This window comes from Perca fluviatilis, chromosome 1 (genome assembly GCF_010015445.1).
Source record: "Perca fluviatilis chromosome 1, GENO_Pfluv_1.0, whole genome shotgun sequence".
Classification (NCBI taxonomy): domain Eukaryota; kingdom Metazoa; phylum Chordata; class Actinopteri; order Perciformes; family Percidae; genus Perca; species Perca fluviatilis.
Genome location: NC_053112.1, coordinates 36,171,762 through 36,188,901, shown reverse-complemented (window position 1 = coordinate 36,188,901; position 17,140 = coordinate 36,171,762). Strand labels below are relative to the sequence as shown.

At 42.2% G+C, this 17,140-nt stretch overlaps 1 protein-coding gene across 1 annotated transcript; it reads left to right on the top strand.

The window, feature by feature from the left end:
- The first annotated feature begins 132 nt into the window (after positions 1–132).
- Positions 133–14,214, top strand: ern2 (endoplasmic reticulum to nucleus signaling 2). Its single transcript, XM_039804067.1, has 24 exons — positions 133–477; positions 1,213–1,330; positions 1,422–1,455; positions 2,079–2,151; positions 2,236–2,308; positions 2,440–2,562; positions 2,674–2,775; positions 3,313–3,372; positions 3,495–3,711; positions 4,259–4,337; positions 4,510–4,660; positions 5,166–5,308; positions 5,613–5,801; positions 7,952–8,165; positions 8,405–8,515; positions 8,616–8,703; positions 9,958–10,147; positions 10,314–10,410; positions 10,574–10,773; positions 11,163–11,310; positions 12,672–12,799; positions 13,595–13,718; positions 13,816–13,883; positions 13,971–14,214. The coding sequence occupies exons 1-24, from the start codon at positions 388–390 to the stop codon at positions 14,157–14,159; spliced, it is 3,009 nt and encodes a 1,002-aa protein (XP_039660001.1). The 5' UTR covers positions 133–387; the 3' UTR covers positions 14,160–14,214.
- The last annotated feature ends 2,926 nt before the right edge of the window (positions 14,215–17,140 follow it).

The window sequence follows — 17,140 nt, the reverse complement described above, 5'->3', positions numbered from 1 at the left end:
CCGTTTCTACAGCTCCTCCCCCTTTGTTCCAAACCTTCTTGCCCATTGGCTGAGCCTCCTGTCACTCAACCCGGAAGAGGATAGTCCCCACCCCTCTCTCTGCTTGACAGTTCCCTCCTGACGTCACCGGTTCCGTCCCAACACGGAAATATGGAATAGCGATAGCGACATGAACGCTGCATGAACGGCTCCGCTGCTGTTATTATGGACTTAAAGTGGTACTGCTATCTTAACTTTCATCGTGTTTATTGACTACCCGCGCGGCTTTAGCGATGTTAAACGGCCGGTGCTAACTTTCTGACAGATGGACGCCCACGCTGGAAATGGAGAGAGAGTTCGACCTCTGTTGTTAGTTCAATAGCTTTAACCCTCCATTTGTTCAGAGCCATGAAACAAAGTGTTTTGAGGGTCATGGGGGCTCTAGAACGCCTGCTGCTTTCTCTCCTGCTGCTGTCCTGGGAAGGCAAGCTATTTCAGGTATAAAGTTTGTAACGTTAAAAGTGTGGTGTTTCTGTTGTTGTTGTTGTTAATACCGTTTGAGTCTTGCTATTTTTGCGCAGCAGAGACCGCAACTGGCCTCCCACTGCGCTTCTGTGTCTATTTTAGGCTCGAGTATAGTTGCCATGTTATGATGATAGGACGTTTGTCCAAATTGCTTGAAGAAAGTTAATACTCTGTGTGTGTGTGTGTGTGTGTGTGTGTGTGTGTGTGTGTGTGTGTGTGTGTGTGTGCGCGTGTGCGTGCGTACGTACGTTTGTGCGCTTATGTATGTATGCGCATGCGTGAGCGTCTCTGCACGTCTTGCAATCGCTTGCAATGGTGTGCTCGTTCCACTGTGTGTGGAGTGAGTGTGTGGAGTGAGGTTCAGTTTTCTGTTGCCAGTTGCCACCCGTAAGTGGGTACATAAGGGAGTGGTGAACACACACAGTCAGACAAACACAGACAAGTTGTCAATATAGGGCAAAGGGTTGGGAGGAGGAAAGCAAGGGATAAGGAAATCCTGCTAAGGGAGGAACACAGTAAACTTATCAGAGCAGAAACTGTGTGTGTGTGTGTGTGTGTGTGTGTGTGTGTGTGTGTGTGTGTCTGTGTGTCTGTGTGTGTGTTTTAATCAAGTCAAGGCTGAAATCTCCGATACATGACATGGTGACTGTCAGACAGCTGGCTTAAAGTTTATCTCTCTCTGTCTTTCTCTTCGTGGTTACCCCCCAGGTTGGAGGGGTCAGATCAGTCACCCTACCAGAATCCCTCCTGTTCGTCTCCACGCTGGACGGTAGTCTGCATGCTGTCTCCAAACAGTCAGGAGACATAAAGTGGACCCTAAGAGAAGGTTCATACAAATAGATGTCAATATAATTTCCTCAATCTTCATTTTCATTTTTAAACCTGTCTTATGAAATTTCCCTTTTGATTTCTTTCAGACCCCATTATTCAAGTACCGGTCTACCTCACAGAGTGAGTAACACACATAACACATGTAGGGCTGGACGATATAGCTGAATTTCCTATCCCGATATAGGTCATTTCATATCTTGATAATGATATATGTCAGAATATTCTTGTAAATATGTTTTCTGGTAATTTAATAAATAAATAGTCTATATGAAATAACTACATGGTAAAGCCTATTATTTTGTATACTCATGTTTGAATTAAATACTTGACAAATGAAAAGTACTGAGTATTTTCTCATTTAATAAGAACTTTAGTGCTAAATGAACATAATGTGCAAGGAGCGGGATGGAAAGCGTACAAGTACACATACACACATAAACATGCACACAACACATAGGACTGAGTGTTTTTGGTAATGTGTTTTGTTGCACAGTATCGAAAAAACTGTTAAGTTCCAAACGTTGGCAGCTTTGTAGTCTAAGTCGTGTTTACTTATTCTTGGATTAGTTCATTTCATTTATTTATTCAGTCTTGTACTGCTGCTTTTTATTTCATTATTATTTTTTATATAATCACATTGATTAAAGCAAAGTTACTGGAAAAAGTATATGTGCTGAGAGAGGCAATAGTATTGACATATTTCAAATAATCAATGGACTGATGTATGAATGTTGTTTTTGTAGGCCGGGTTTTCTCCCAGACCCCAATGATGGCAGTTTGTATGTTCTGGGCGGCAAACACAAGGAAGGCCTGATGGTAAAGAATGAAGTGTGTATGTGTTTGTGTTTTTTTTGTGTGTCAGTTTTCACATCATGACCCATTGTTTGGATGTGCCTGCAGAAACTGCCCTTCACCATCCCAGAGCTGGTTCAGTCGGCTCCCTGCAGGAGCTCTGATGGTATACTCTATACAGGTGAGGCAGTGAGGCCTGCTTTATCGACATGTGTGAGGCAGACTTTTGTCGGAGACGAAGAATGTTTATGTGACATACTTCAATGCTGTTGGCTAATATTTGTGTGTCTGTGTGTTTGTGTGCACGTGAAGGGAAGAAGCAGGATGTGTGGTTTGTGGTGGATCCCGAGACAGGCGAGAAGCAAACCAGTTTAACCACCTCCTCCTCCGAATCCATCTGCCCTAACACTCCCCTGCTGTACATTGGACGCACAGGTAAGTTGTACACACACACACACACAAACACACACACACACGCACAGGTGGCTGAGGTATTATATGCATCGTGGATTACTGTTTATGAACCTTGCACGTTTCTTTCCCCAGAATACATGGTTACCATGTTCGACACCAAGACACAAGAGCTGCGATGGAACGCCACATACAATGATTACTCTGCTCCACCCTACGATGACAAACAAGACTACAGTACGTCTCTCACACACACATCCCTGCACACACATCCAGTCCCTCAGACTGACATGGCAGGCTAAAGTAGCTGCATTGCTTCATTGTCCATATGAACTGACAAAAAAAAATGTATTTGGACACATGTATGTCTAGAACTGGTTCATTTGAGGAGAGTTAGTACTTTGTGGATTGAAAAATACACTGTACTTTGTCACTTATAGTTCCTTCATTAAATATAACGTTTCAATCAATGCAATGTTTTATTTTAGTTTTTTTTCTTCAACTTCAAGAATCTTAATGTTAAACCATGAGTAATTCATATTTTGTTGCAGATTTGTCTGCTGCTTGATTTAGTTTGAGGTATAGATTTACATTTTTATAAACATTAAAACAATATGATACGACAAATTTAGAGGATTGTGCAAGCTTGGTGGAGGTATGTGTTCTGTGAGTGCTAGTTTTATATTTATATTTAAAATAACCAGTTAAAGTGCAAAACAAAGATGTGACATTCCAGCTTATGCAAAATTGACCTGTGACCTGTTGCACTTCCAGAGATGGCCCATCTTGTGTCGAGTGGTGATGGACTTGTTGTGACAGTTGACAGAGAGACAGGTAGGGGAAGGTGTGTGGTTTTTACTCATATTTTATCACCATTTATATATGTAAGAGGTAGATGTGCTTCTTTATTTTCATCTCAACACACTTGTAAGGCCACGTGTGCTTTTGTCTTCCAGGTGACGTCTTGTGGAGTCAGAACTACGGATCGCCCGTCGTAGGGGTCTATCTGTACTCTGGCGACACGCTAAGACACGCCCCCCACCTGTCCCTCGCCATGGAAACGCTACGCTTCCTTACCTTCTCCTCTGCCAACGACCACGAAGACGCACACTCTACGTTAAAGTGGAGCTATCAGTTTGTGAAGGAGCAAGCCACCGCTCAAACACAACTCGTGTAAGAGAAAGTGTATAAACATGCATTTAAGATCCTTGTGATGTTCAGTCCAACAGTGATGCATCTGTCTGATTACACAAATGATGAAAGTGGTAACTACAAGGCTCTCTTTCTTTCAAGTTTGTTTGTAGTCTAGTACTAGTACTAGTACTGCAGTTTAATATACAGTACTTGGTTCACCGATTTAAAGCGGTTGTTAAAACTCTTGGCTGGAACTATGTTTAAGGTGTCTGGTTATATCTTTGAATGGACACATGCCACCCAATAAAAAAAAAAAAAAGGATTTTCTGTGGCAATAGTATGATGAAAAAAACAACAACCTACAACTTGAATTCAAAACTAGTCTGCATCTTCATTTTTTTCTCGTTAATTATATATTTTTAGGAATCCCAAGATCCAATCAGTTATTTCTAGTCCCGAGCCCAATTAATCCAATCCATTTCATTAAAATCATTTTGTACATATTTGAGTTGTCCTAATAAATAAATTTAAAAGTCACTGGCTGAGGGAATAACATGACTTTTTTTTTTTTTTTTTACTATTTAAGACCCACTCTCTATGTAGGAAAGTTGGACTCCCACCTCTACGCCTCCACTTCTCTTGTCCACCATGGAGTCTCCTTAGTGGTGAGTTTAAATATATAATCAGTGTTTGTTGTGGTTATTCTCCCTCCTGCTTTAACAGAGAACATTCTAAGTTTTTACAGTGCATCAGATCAGATGTGTCGGACAGTGAGGAACTGATAATGATCAAGATAGCTTTTATGTGATTGGTTTGTGCTTCTTGTCGCCGTGGCAGCCTCGGGGACTGACCTTGGCTCGAATTGAGGGTCCATTGACGGCCGGAGTGACGGTCCGAGAGCGAGGGGAGTGTGAGATCACACCGTTCACTGAAGTACGCTACCCACCGGGGAGCACAAACAGCCGGAAAAACCACTGGCTGCTAATAGGTACGCACACGCACACACACACACACACACACACACACACACACACACACACACACACACACACACACACACACACACACACACGTTGATAGATGAGTGTATTTCACTATTGAGTGTCCTGGTTACATGTGCTTACAGCCACAAAAAACTAATATAAATATGTATTTCCAAACCTCAGAGTAATTATCAAGGTTCTGTATTTTCTGGGAAAAATTATTAGATGAGAAAAAATGTTAACTTAAAAAAGGTATTTAATCCCTGTTGTTGCAGAAAGTGCATTGTGTCCACCTTTGAGCAGGGAAGCTGCTGGTTACATGGGAATCTAAGTTTTAAGAAAAAATAAGCTTCATGTTCAGCATGAAAGCTAGAACTCTGGCTAAAGAAGAACGGTCACAAAATAACCCCCAAAACTGAAATAAGTCTTTGATTTATTGACCAGACAAAAAAGTGACCCCTCACCATGCAGCACTCAAGCAGTTCTAAATGCGTTATATCTGTGCTTTAGGTCATCACGAGCTTCCTCCAGTGGCTCACACCACCATGCTGAGGGATTTCCCAGTCGGCCTGCAGCGTTCCGGTGAGGCAGTCATCCCCCCCCGCCCTTCTGCCTCCTCCTCCTCCCATGCCTCCTACTACCACGAGCGCTACGTGAGTCCCAGCTCCAAACTACTTGTGTCACTGTCGCAGTCTACACCCGGAAGTCAGTAAATTACAGGAATGATATCAGACAATAATCCTCTTCTATCAGGATTCTACTGTCCATTATAGCACACGTCAAGCTGTCTCAGAGCCCAGGGCGTTGATGTGATAAACTAATATACGCCCCTTTAACATCCATTTATTATAAACTCGTTAACAGAGTGCTATGACGACAAACGCAGATGAAAAAAAAAGTGAAACCTTGTTATATTTCCATTCTTTCTTATCCCTGTTGTCTTGTTGTGTCCTTAAGTTCCAGACAGTTGCTGGTAGCCATAGCGACACTAATGCTAATAGAGGAGGGGTTGACGCGAGGACAACAGAACAGGCCCAGAGGCCGGTCGCTGTGCTGCCTGTCTATATGACTGCGGACCGTCTGACTCTGGCTTTTCTGACGCTGCTGCTGGGAGGATGGCTGGCCTTCGCGCTCACATACCCCGTTGTGAGTTTGTGTGTCTGTCTGTTGTTAAGATGCAGTTTTTTTTCTTCACATTTTATTCTCAATATGAACAAATAGTGGCAAACTGCATTGAAATCAAGCAATATTAATGGTACAAGCAAGAGATTAAGGTTATCCTGTGGAGTTAATGAACTCTAGTAGTGCTATTGGGCTGTTTTTCTATATGTGGATGCACATGCATGCGTGTGTGCACATGGGTGACACATGTGGGTGGCAAATGGTTTCACACTATTCCACTGATTAGGTGGCAGTAACACTCCTAATATATGCAGCAATGCACCAGAAAAGACAGGAAGAAGAAGACTGCTAGTGAACATGGATGTAAACAATGCTGGATTAAAAGAAAAAACGGCTTAAAGGTCCCATGACATGGTGCTCTTTGGATGCTTTTATATAGACCTTAGTGGTCCCCTAATACTGTATCTGAAGTCTCTTTTATATAGACCTTAGTGGTCCCCTAATACTGTATCTGAAGTCTCTTTTATATAGACCTTAGTGGTCCCCTAATACTGTATCTGAAGTCTCTTTTATATAGACCTTAGTGGTCCCCTAATACTGTATCTGAAGTCTCTTTTATGTAGACCTTAGTGGTCCCCTAATACTGTATCTGAAGTCTCTTTTATATAGACCTTTGTGGTCCCCTAATACTGTATCTGAAATCTCTTTCCTGCAATTCAGCCTTGGTGCAGAATTACAGCCACTAGAGCCAGTCCCACAATGAGCTTTCCTTAGGATGTGCCATTTCTGTGTCTGTAGCTATTGAGGAGGAGAGGGGGGGGGGGCAAGGTGGAGAGTGGGGGTGTGGCCTTGCCACTTTGCTCGTTTGAAAGCCATGATGTCTCTCTCTCATGGGTGGGCCAAATTCTCTGGGCGGGCAAAGCAGAAAGGGGGTTTCCAGATCGGCCCATCTGAGCTTTCATTTTCTCAAAGGCAGAGCAGGATACCCAGGGCTCGGTTTACACCTATCGCCATTTCTAGCTACTGGGGGACCATAGGCAGGCTGGGGGAACGCATATTAATGTTAAAAAACTTCATCAAGTGAAATTTTTATGCCATGGGACCTTTAAGGATACACACAGTGTGTTTTGGTGAGTATCAATAAATGTAAACATAACTTTTGTTTGTTTATAGCTGGGGTGTCAAACTCAATTTCCCAGAGGGCCACGCTGGGAAATAAGAATCACATCAAGGGCCAGACATGTTTAGTTTATTGACATGTGTTTATTTAATCGAAAAAGTCAAATATCTTTGACTGTATTATTGCACGTGTCATATAGTCTTCTCACTCACAGTTTGGTCCACATGAAGTCCTAAAGAAGTCAGGAAAAAGTTCCTCAGCCATCATAGGAAAAGAAGCGCCCAAAAACGTCGGAAAAAGTGACAAAAATTTCGGAAAAAGTGACAAAAATTTCGTTAAAAAGTACAAAAACATTGGAAAAAGTGACACAGATGTCAAAAAAATGTCAGAAAAAGTGACAAAAATGTCAGAATTTAGTTGGGCCAAAATGTACTGTGAAGCTAAATTGATATGCGGGCCGGATCATAATCTGCGAGGGGCTGGATTTGGCCCGCGGGCCTTGAGTTTGACACATGTGGTTTATAGGAAAACTCCACAGGGCGTCTTTAACTGTAGCTGAACTAAAATGCAATCTCTGTTTGGCTGCATTTCTGTTTGGTATGTTTGGTATAATTTGCTATGACAACATTTGGGCTAAATGTTAGTGTAAGGCCCTAAACACCAACACAGGTGTTTTCAGTAATTCTGGCTGATTCTACCTCTTCCTAGGACTGTGTGGGTGTGTCTAGACTGATTGACTGATCTCCCTGAGTCTCTTGTTAGCTTTGTTGCACTGTTAGGGCAGGACAAATGACCGCTTTACCATTCGTATTGGTAGACAAGATTTGTGACCTAATAATTGCCCACTTGAGCTCCGGCCCACTTCAACCCGAGCATAGGTCTAATCAGCCAGAATATCTGAAATCACCTTTGTGGGTGTTCAGAGGCTTTACCAGCATTGCAAAGGAGAGACTTATACTTTATAATCTTTCTCAAAAAAGATTCATCATCCTCTTTAATGTTCTCAATATGGATCTCTCAAACTCCATCTCCATCTATGTGTGTGTTTCTCCAGCGTGCAGGTCATCAGCTGAAAGCTCAAAGGCAGCTGGAGGAGGCCTTTGAGTCTCGCCTCCAGCGAATGCATAACAACATGCAGAACAGCATGCAGACCAGCATGCAGACCAGCATGCAGAACAACACGCAGACCAGCATGCAGACCAGCATGCAGAGAGGGACCACGGTTTCTTCGGAAACAACCCTTTCTACTGACACAAACCTCTCCAGCGGTAAGCAACCTAAAACAAGTTCTCTATTATGCTGTTTTTATTTACCTTGGGGTCCAGTTCATTGATTGAGCATCTTTTCTTTGCATTGCGCAAATGAAGAATTATTAAAATGCATAAAGTAATGTTAAAGCATACTTTTTCTCAAAGCCTAGAAATCTTGTAACCTGTTATTCATTCCTTGATTGCACTGGGTACAGAACAAGAGCCCCATTCATACTGTACCCATTCTCTGTATCCAGACTCTCAGCCTGCATCTGCTGACCCTCCACCAAGTCCTCACGCTCGCAGCAGCAGCAGCAGCACCTCAGATGTCGATACAAATGGCACCACAGGGCACAATCCCACAGCAGGTAAAACACCAACCCGTCTATTCTTTCCTTCTGTCCCTTACCATTGAGATGAGATGAATTCCATGCTGCTTCATTCTTCCTGTCCTGTGTCTCTCAATAGGAAACGGTGAGGAAGTGCAGGTGGGCAAAATCTCCTTCACTCCATCGGAGGTGCTCGGACACGGGACAGCGGGAACTTTTGTCTTCAGGTACAGTATGTGTATTTTAACACAGCGCTGTTTCAACAGTTAATCAAAGGAACATATTTGTGGATGTGCATGTTTTTGATCATGAAGTGCAAAACATTTCTGTCAAGCATTTTCAAGCACATCATAAGACTGATTTCTTACCATCCAGGAAGACTTTTGTTTGTTACCCCCTTCATTTGGTTATTTGTTGTAGTGTTGGCTGGCAGCTCAGCGTCGAATCTCGGATGTTGGAGTGTCAGTAAACGCAACATCAGATAAACTGTTTTCTAAACAGTCCCTGCTTGAAAAAGGCAAACTTCTGTGGCCGAATTAGCTCAGTTGGTAGAGCAGGCGCACATATATAGAGGTTTACTCCTTGACGCAGCGGCTGCGGGGTGATTCCCCCCTCTCTCCCCTTTCATGGCTTCATCTGTCCTGTGGAATTGAAGGCCTAAAATGCCCAAACAATAATCTTTAAAAAAAAAAGAAAAAGGCATACTCCAAAGAGTATGTTACATAATCTTTGTCATGGTTCCCACGGGCCCTTGAAATCCTTAAAAGTTTGTGAATTTCGGGGAATCAAGGCCTTAAATGTTTTTGAAAATAAATATAAATGGACACGGGTCATTGAAAGTGACTGAATTTATATATTTTGTGCAAGAATAGAAATTAAAGTAGAAAGTTTTTTAGATTTTTTTATTTTTTTTAACTTAACATTAGTAAATAGACGTTAAGTTTTATGTTAGAGAAGGCAAGCGACCACATAGGCTGCCATCACAGTCATCAACATCACTGTCTCAAGCCATGCCGTGTTGGGACTTTGAATTTGAGGTAATTGGGCCTGAATAGTTCCTGAAAAGTCCTTGATTTCGATGTTTACGAAGGTGTGGGAACCCTGCTAAAAAGACTAAATGGTGACTTTTTGCTTCAGGAAAAGACCTTCTGACTAGTCACAGTAGGAAGAGCACAGGTGTTGCTAATAATTCAATGGTCCCAGTAAGCTGTGACCGTGAGCCATCATGCACAATACTGACCCAGAAACTGACCCAGCTAAATGGAATTCAGCCATCATTCATTTGGTTATTTTCTACTGTGTCAAAATGTCCTAGTTGTTTGGTTTTCATACCGTAGTGAAAAATCAAAATAAATATTTGTTAGTAGTTTTGAGTTAATGGGCTGAACCATACAAACCATGCGAGATAAACCATATTGTTCCGAATCACACACACAGTACTGTGCATAATATGTTATGGCCCTCTGTTTTGGGGACTATAGGGGTCATTTTGATGGACGCCACGTAGCGGTGAAGCGAATACTGCCGGAGTGTTTCGAGGTAGCAGAGCGCGAGGTGCAGCTCCTCCGAGAGTCTGACACCCACCCATACGTCATCCGATATTTCTGCACAGAGAGAGACCGCCTCTTCACTTACATCGCCATCGAGCTGTGCGCTGCCACCCTGCAACAGGTCAGCACCTCAGGGTCTTGTCAGTTGACGTTTTACTGTTGTTACAAAGCTGTTTGCCATTTGCATCCCATACTTGACATCATGTCATTTAAAATGGCATCCCGTAATAACAAAACTAACATATATTTTTGCATGTTTTTTTTTTGTGTGTCTGTATTCTGTGCAGTATGTGGAGGATCCGTCTTGCTTTCCTGAGGTGAATCCTATAACTCTGCTGGGACAGACCATGTGTGGCCTCTCACACCTCCACTCACTCAACATAGGTCTGAGATACACACAATGTACTCTATGTACATTTACATGTAAACACACAAGTGCATGCACAAATTCTTTTTTCGAAAGGATTCTACTGCTTAACTTGGACAGCTAAAAGCTTCTCCTCTTCCTCTTTCTGAAAAACTTCCTTCGTCTCGTCTCTCCCTTTAGTCCATCGTGACCTGAAGCCTAGAAACATCCTCCTTTCTGGTCCCAGTGCGCTGGGTCAGGTCCGAGCTCTCATCTCTGATTTTGGACTCTGTAAGAAGATCCCAGACGGTCGGAGCAGCTTCTCCTTGAGGTCAGGAATACCAGGAACTGAAGGGTGGATAGCTCCCGAAGTACTGCGAGATACTCCGGGCAACAAACCGGTAGGATGCGCACACATCACATTTGTCTTTCTTTGAACATTAAGTCAACTTGTTAGCTTAAATGGTTTGAAAAATAAAAATGAATAGATGATAAAAACAGGTTCATATTTAGCTTGAGGGTCTGTGACCCAGTTTTTAGTTTATCATGCAAATTTGAATGGTACTGGATACTTTAATGGATACTTTGGTATTTTATGTTCAATATCGTTGACAAGATGTCCTATAAAAGAATGATTCAAACCTTTTTTATGTTTTAATTTTTATAAAAAAATATAATTTTTTTTTTTGTCTAAATAAATTCATATAAAACCAAAAACTGAGCTGACCCCCGAGATTGAGGAAATGGGAGGTATCATGAGTCTTTTGTGTTTCTCCTCTTCTCTGTACAGACAGCAGCGGTGGACGTGTTCTCAGCAGGCTGTGTGTTCTACTTTGTGATCAGCAGGGGGCAGCACCCCTTTGGTGATTCATTAAGACGGCAGGTCAACATCCTGTCAGGAGAATATTCACTCTCACATTTTATGGACGATATACACGGTGAGAGAGGTCATTGTGCATGTGTCTTTCTTGGCTTGGTTCATGCGTAATCATATTTTTTTTTTTAAGTCAATTCCTCAACACTACTTCTGCATAAAATGTGCAAAAAGAAAGATTTAAATGTACCCAACCACCTCCATGTCCTGCATTTAAAGATCCAGTCCTGAACCACCATGGTCAAATCACACCTCAACCATCCAATTTCCTTTTTAAAGTGCTCATATTATGCTCATTTTTAGGGTCATAATTGTATTTAGAAGTTATATCAGAATAGGTTTACATGGTTTAATTTTCAAAAAACACCATATTTTTTGTTGTACTGCACATTGCTCCTCTTTTTACCCTGTGTGTTGAGCTCTCTGTTTTAGCTACAGAGTGAGACATCACACAGAGTTCCATCTTTGTTGGGAGTCGCACATGCGCAGTACGTAGGTAAGGACTACTAGCCAGTCAGAAGCGTGAGGGCGTGCCACGCTAGCAGCTAGGCGAGCATTATAACGTGTGTTACAAAGTGACGCACGTTTGTCTCTGAAATAAAGGCTGAACTACAGTAGAGCAGTTTGTGAACAGGGTTTTCTGTTGGAGATGGTAAGTCCCTTTGGGTGGACTTTGGGCTTTTTCACTTTGGAAGCCTATAACGTGCACAAAAAAAGATATAGAACACAATAAAGGAAAGGGAAAAAGCCAAAAAGCATAATATGAGCACTTTAAAATACACTGAGTAATCCAGGGGTTGTTTTGCTATGACTCTTGGGTAGAACTGTGTTCCAAGATGAGTCCTTTTTTAAATAATCAATTTTCATACATTGTCGTAATTGCACAAACCCCCCCCCAAAAAAAATGTTGCAGGCTGTATTCTGTGTATAATATCTGCTGCCACTTACTCCACCCTCACCACAGCCTAAACTTTCTGAAACTTGACTGCAATAAGTCAGAAATCCTAATCATTGGGCCAGATTCACTTAACATCATTGGCTCCATTGTCACCCCTTCCACCCAAATACGCTACCTTGGAGCCACTCTTCCTCTCACACCCTGGGGTGACAGGACGTTTTCAGTCGCCACCCCCCACTCTCTGAAAATCATTATTAAACCACATCCAAAACGCCCTCACACCGTCATCATTCAAAAAGTCCTTCAAAACCCACCTTTTCAGACTCGCCTTCCCCAACTACAGCGTGTAATAATAATATAATAATAATAATAATAATGTACTTTATTTATTTAAGCGTCTTTAAGGACTTTTATATTATTATTATTATTATTATAATAATAATAATAATAATCACAAAAATCTGCTGATGGCACAAACAGCAAAATGATAAATGAAAACCTGAGAACCGTTTCTCCCTCCAAATCAGATGACGTCATAGCGCAGGATCTGATCGAGCAGATGATCAGCGGCGAGCCCTCCGCCCGGCCCTCCACCGCCTGTGTGCTCAAACATCCGTTCTTCTGGAGCCCCGAGAAGCAGCTGCTCTTTTTCCAGGTGTGTTAAATCAGCTGTTCGTAGATACACAAAGGCCTGCTGTCTCTCTTGTGATACTAAAGGTCCTCATGCCATGACTACTGGTCATTTTTTTCCCCTTCTGGTTTAAAAGCTCTTCTTATTTATTTTTTGTGTGTGTAAGAGGAGTATGCGTATATACAGTACAGGCCAAAAGTTTGGACACACCTTCTCATTCAATGAGTTTCCTTTTTATTTTCATGACGATTTACATTGTAGATTCTCACTGAAGGCATCAAAACTATGAATGAACACTTATGGAATTATGTACTTAACAAAAAAGTGTGAAATAACTGAAAACATGTCTTATATTTTAGATTCCTCAAAGTAGCCACCCTTTGCTTTTTTTATTAATAAGGGAAAAACTTCCACTAATTAACCCTGACAAAGCACACCTGTGAAGTGAAAACCATTTCAGGTGACTACCTCATGAAGCTCATTGAGAGAACACCAAGGGTTTGCAGAGTTATCAAAAAAAGCAAAGGGTGGCTACTTTGAAGAATCTAAAATATAAGACATGTTTTCAGTTATTTCACACTTTTTTGTTAAGTACATAATTCCATATGTGTTCATTCATAGTTTTGATGCCTTCAGCGATAATCTACAATGTAAATAGTCATGAAAATAAAGAAACACATTGAATGAGAAGGTGTGTCCAAACTTTTGGCCTGTACTGTACCTGGGTAGTGTAGTGTGTCCTCCTGTTTTGCTCAGCCCCATCTCCCTCACCAACAACAATCAACAATTTGTTTGTGTTTTGTGTGCGCACGAACGTAGGACGTTAGTGACCGCATAGAGAAGGAGCCAGCGGACAGTCCCATTGTGGTCAAACTGGAGACTGCAGGAAGAGCAGTGGTTCGAACCAACTGGAGGATGCACATCTCGGTGCCGCTACAGACAGGTACGCACATACTAGTGTCACATAGCTGCGCTGTTTACACCTGTGCAGGATGACAAAGCCGTCAATGGTCTGTCACTTTCCCCCGTGTACGTTCCAGACCTGAGGCGGTTCAGGACGTACAAAGGAAACTCGGTCCGAGATCTGCTGAGAGCCATGAGGAATAAGGTCAGCATGCCCGTTTCAACACGTATGTTTCTTTTATACAAGCAGGCCCGCTCTGACACGTGTTACGTTCACATTGCGTTGTTACAGAAGCATCACTACCACGAGTTGCCGCCGGAGGTGCAGGAGACTCTCGGGGAGCTGCCCGAAGGCTTCGTCGGCTACTTCACCTCGCGGTTTCCACGGTTACTGATGCACACGCACGCAGCCCTGCACATCTGCTCCCCTGAGAGACTGTTTCACCCCTACTACCTGCAACCCAACGCCAAATCGCAATAACATGACTCATCATCACTCCGTACTCTGTACACACACACACACACACACACACACACACACTAACACACACACACACACACACATACACACATACAGGTGAACTTACAGTGCCCCTTTTATTGCTTTTGTAAAGCCCATGCTGTTTTGGGGGAAGATACAGTGCTGTGAAAAAGTTTTTTTTATATGGCTTGAGTTTTTAGATTAATAAGGTTTTTTTGCAGCTGTTGATCAAGAAACAATTTTTAAGATTACATTACAAAGCCCTCCGACTGCATACCTCCTCAGAAGCTGCATACATTTGTTATATTAATAGTGGTTCGTGTTTTTAAACTACGTTTTAATGGATTTGGTTCAGCAACGTGTTTCCTCTAAACAAATTCAGGTAAAAGGCTTCCGGTGACTTTTTATAAAAATCACCGACATGTTCAAGACATTAGGGGATTCTGTTACTGGAGCACTGCCTGATTTTGGTTGAAGGAAACAAACACATTGCAGTTCTTAAATGAGGAGATCTGGAGAACACAGGAGCTTTTTAATAAGTTATAAAAAGATATAACCACGTACCGTTACGGCACCGGTTTAAGCTCGGAGTTGGCTGATGTGTGAAGATTCCTGCATCCTTATTCTACATTACAGTCCTTTTTTTAAATTTTTTTTTATATATATATATATATAAATAGTTTTTTTAAGTAAAGCAACCAACTCAAATTCAGTCCAGGAGAAGGGCAGCTGTTTTCTCTCAAGTGCTATAGTAATTGGAATAAAGCAAAAATGTTCCATAGTGGCCAAAAAGACTTACCTCGCACGGCACGAAAATCCATTTTGCCAGGCTTCAAGTAATGTGTTTGTGTCCGCACAGCAGCGTCCGGTGAGGAGCTACTGGCAGCTACTGTGTGTGCGGTTTGGGTTTGTGTGTGTGTGACGGGCGCGGATGTTCCTTCGAAACAACAATGGCAGACGTGATAGACAGATGGTTCATCCAATCAGCTGCCAGGTATCTTTTTTGAAAAGTGCCTGCCCTTTCCCAACGACAGCTCCTCAGATGGTTCTGTGTAACAAACCGTGTGGAGCGTCAGGTTACTGAAGAAACGCCCTCAAACCAATCCCTTGTTCCTTGGCCCATTGCACCAGATTTAATGGAAGAATGTTTACAATTCAGCCGTGGTGGAGGAAGTACTGAATCTCAGTACTTAAAGGTACTCTAAGCGATATCACTCGTTTGTTTTTTTTAGGCTACAACATTTTTTTTGTCACATACAGCAAACATCTCCTTTTTTACACATTACAGACATTACTCCTTTTTTACACACTGTAAAAAAAAAAACACGGTCTCTGTAGACAGCCCAGGGTCCACACACGCCAAGAAAAACAAAGTGGTCCAACCTGCACCACCAAACATAACGGTGTTGCAGCGTTCCAGCCAATAACCAACAAGAAGGATTTTGGGGTGGGGGTTGGGGGGGTTAGTTTGCTGAAGCACGGAAGGGAGGGGGAGGGGGAGGGGACGGGATGAGGAGGAGGAGGGAGGGGCGAGCTAGTCTTCGTTTTGTTTGAAAATACTTTGAACGTCAACAAGAAGTAATGTCACCCAACATCGCTTAGAGCACCTTTAAAGGAACACGCCGACTTATTGGGAATTTAGCTTATTCAGCTTATGTCCATACATACCCTTCTCATCTCCGTGCGTGCTGTAACGCTGTCTGACGGCTCCAGCATTAGCTTAGCCCAGCACAGATCCTGTAGGTAACTGGTTCCAACTAGCCTACTGCTCCAAATTGTGACAAAAGTGACAAAATAACGCCAACATGTTCCTGTTTACATGTTGTGATTTGTAGAGTCACAGCGTGTACAAAAAACAACATAACATGAGACACAGCCATCTTCTAACCAGTAAACAAACCGGGAACTATATTCTCAGACAGGGTTGCTGCGAGCATATCACTCCGCCCAAGTACTATATTCTTCCGCCTGAGAGTATAGTTCCCGGTTTGTTTACGGTTAGGAGAAGACGTGTGTCTCATGTTACGTTGTTTTTAACGCGCTGTGACTCTACCAAAACAACATGTAAATAGGACATGTTAGCGTTATTTTGTCACTTATTCGAGACCAGTAGGATTACTGGAACCATTCACCTGCCTGTTCTGTTATGGGCTGATGCCGCTGGAGCTGTCAGACAGCTTTACAGCACGCATGGAGATGAGAACGGTATGTATGGACTTGTCTAACTCTGGGGGTTACGGTGAATAAGCTAAATTCCCAATAAGTCGGCGTGTTCCTTTAAGTAGAAGTACAAATAACCAGAGACACTTTTTACTTTAGTAAAAGTAGAAGTACCACAATGACAACCCTATTTAAGTAAAAGTCAAAAGTACCTGATTTTAAATGTACTTCAATTAAAAGTACTTTCATAACTATTTATTCTATATTCTATTACAATAGCCATAACCGTGTTCTTTTGTTCCGATTGCTATATGTCAAGACTCATTTCGCGAGATTGTAAATGTGAAGGAGAGTTCTTGAAGGCCAGCAGCTCATTTTTTCGGGGCAGGCATAGTTTACATAGGAACCTCCACGACTTGTTTTTTTTTTTTTGCTCCTGTAATTTCCAAGGGCGTAAGTGAGCGTCTGGCAAGCGTAGCTCCTATGGCGCCATTGGCATCCCATTGACTGCCATTCATTTTGACGTCACTTTGACAGCGAATAACTTCACATCTAAAGAGTTTAAAGACTTTATTTGTCCATTGTTTATTTCTAAAGAAACACAACAATGTATAAAAGGCTCCATTACCTTGTACCTCACGTTATGGCTCCGTAGCAGATGTTTTTGTAAAAATAGGCTAACGATTGTGTCATAACCAAGCGACTTACTGTCGCATAGTAGAGGAATTACCGTATAGTACAGGAGAAGCTCGCAGGCAGTTTTGACTTACATTAGCTGTTTAGGTTTAATTACTAATGTTAACTAGCATTTTAGTTAGTAA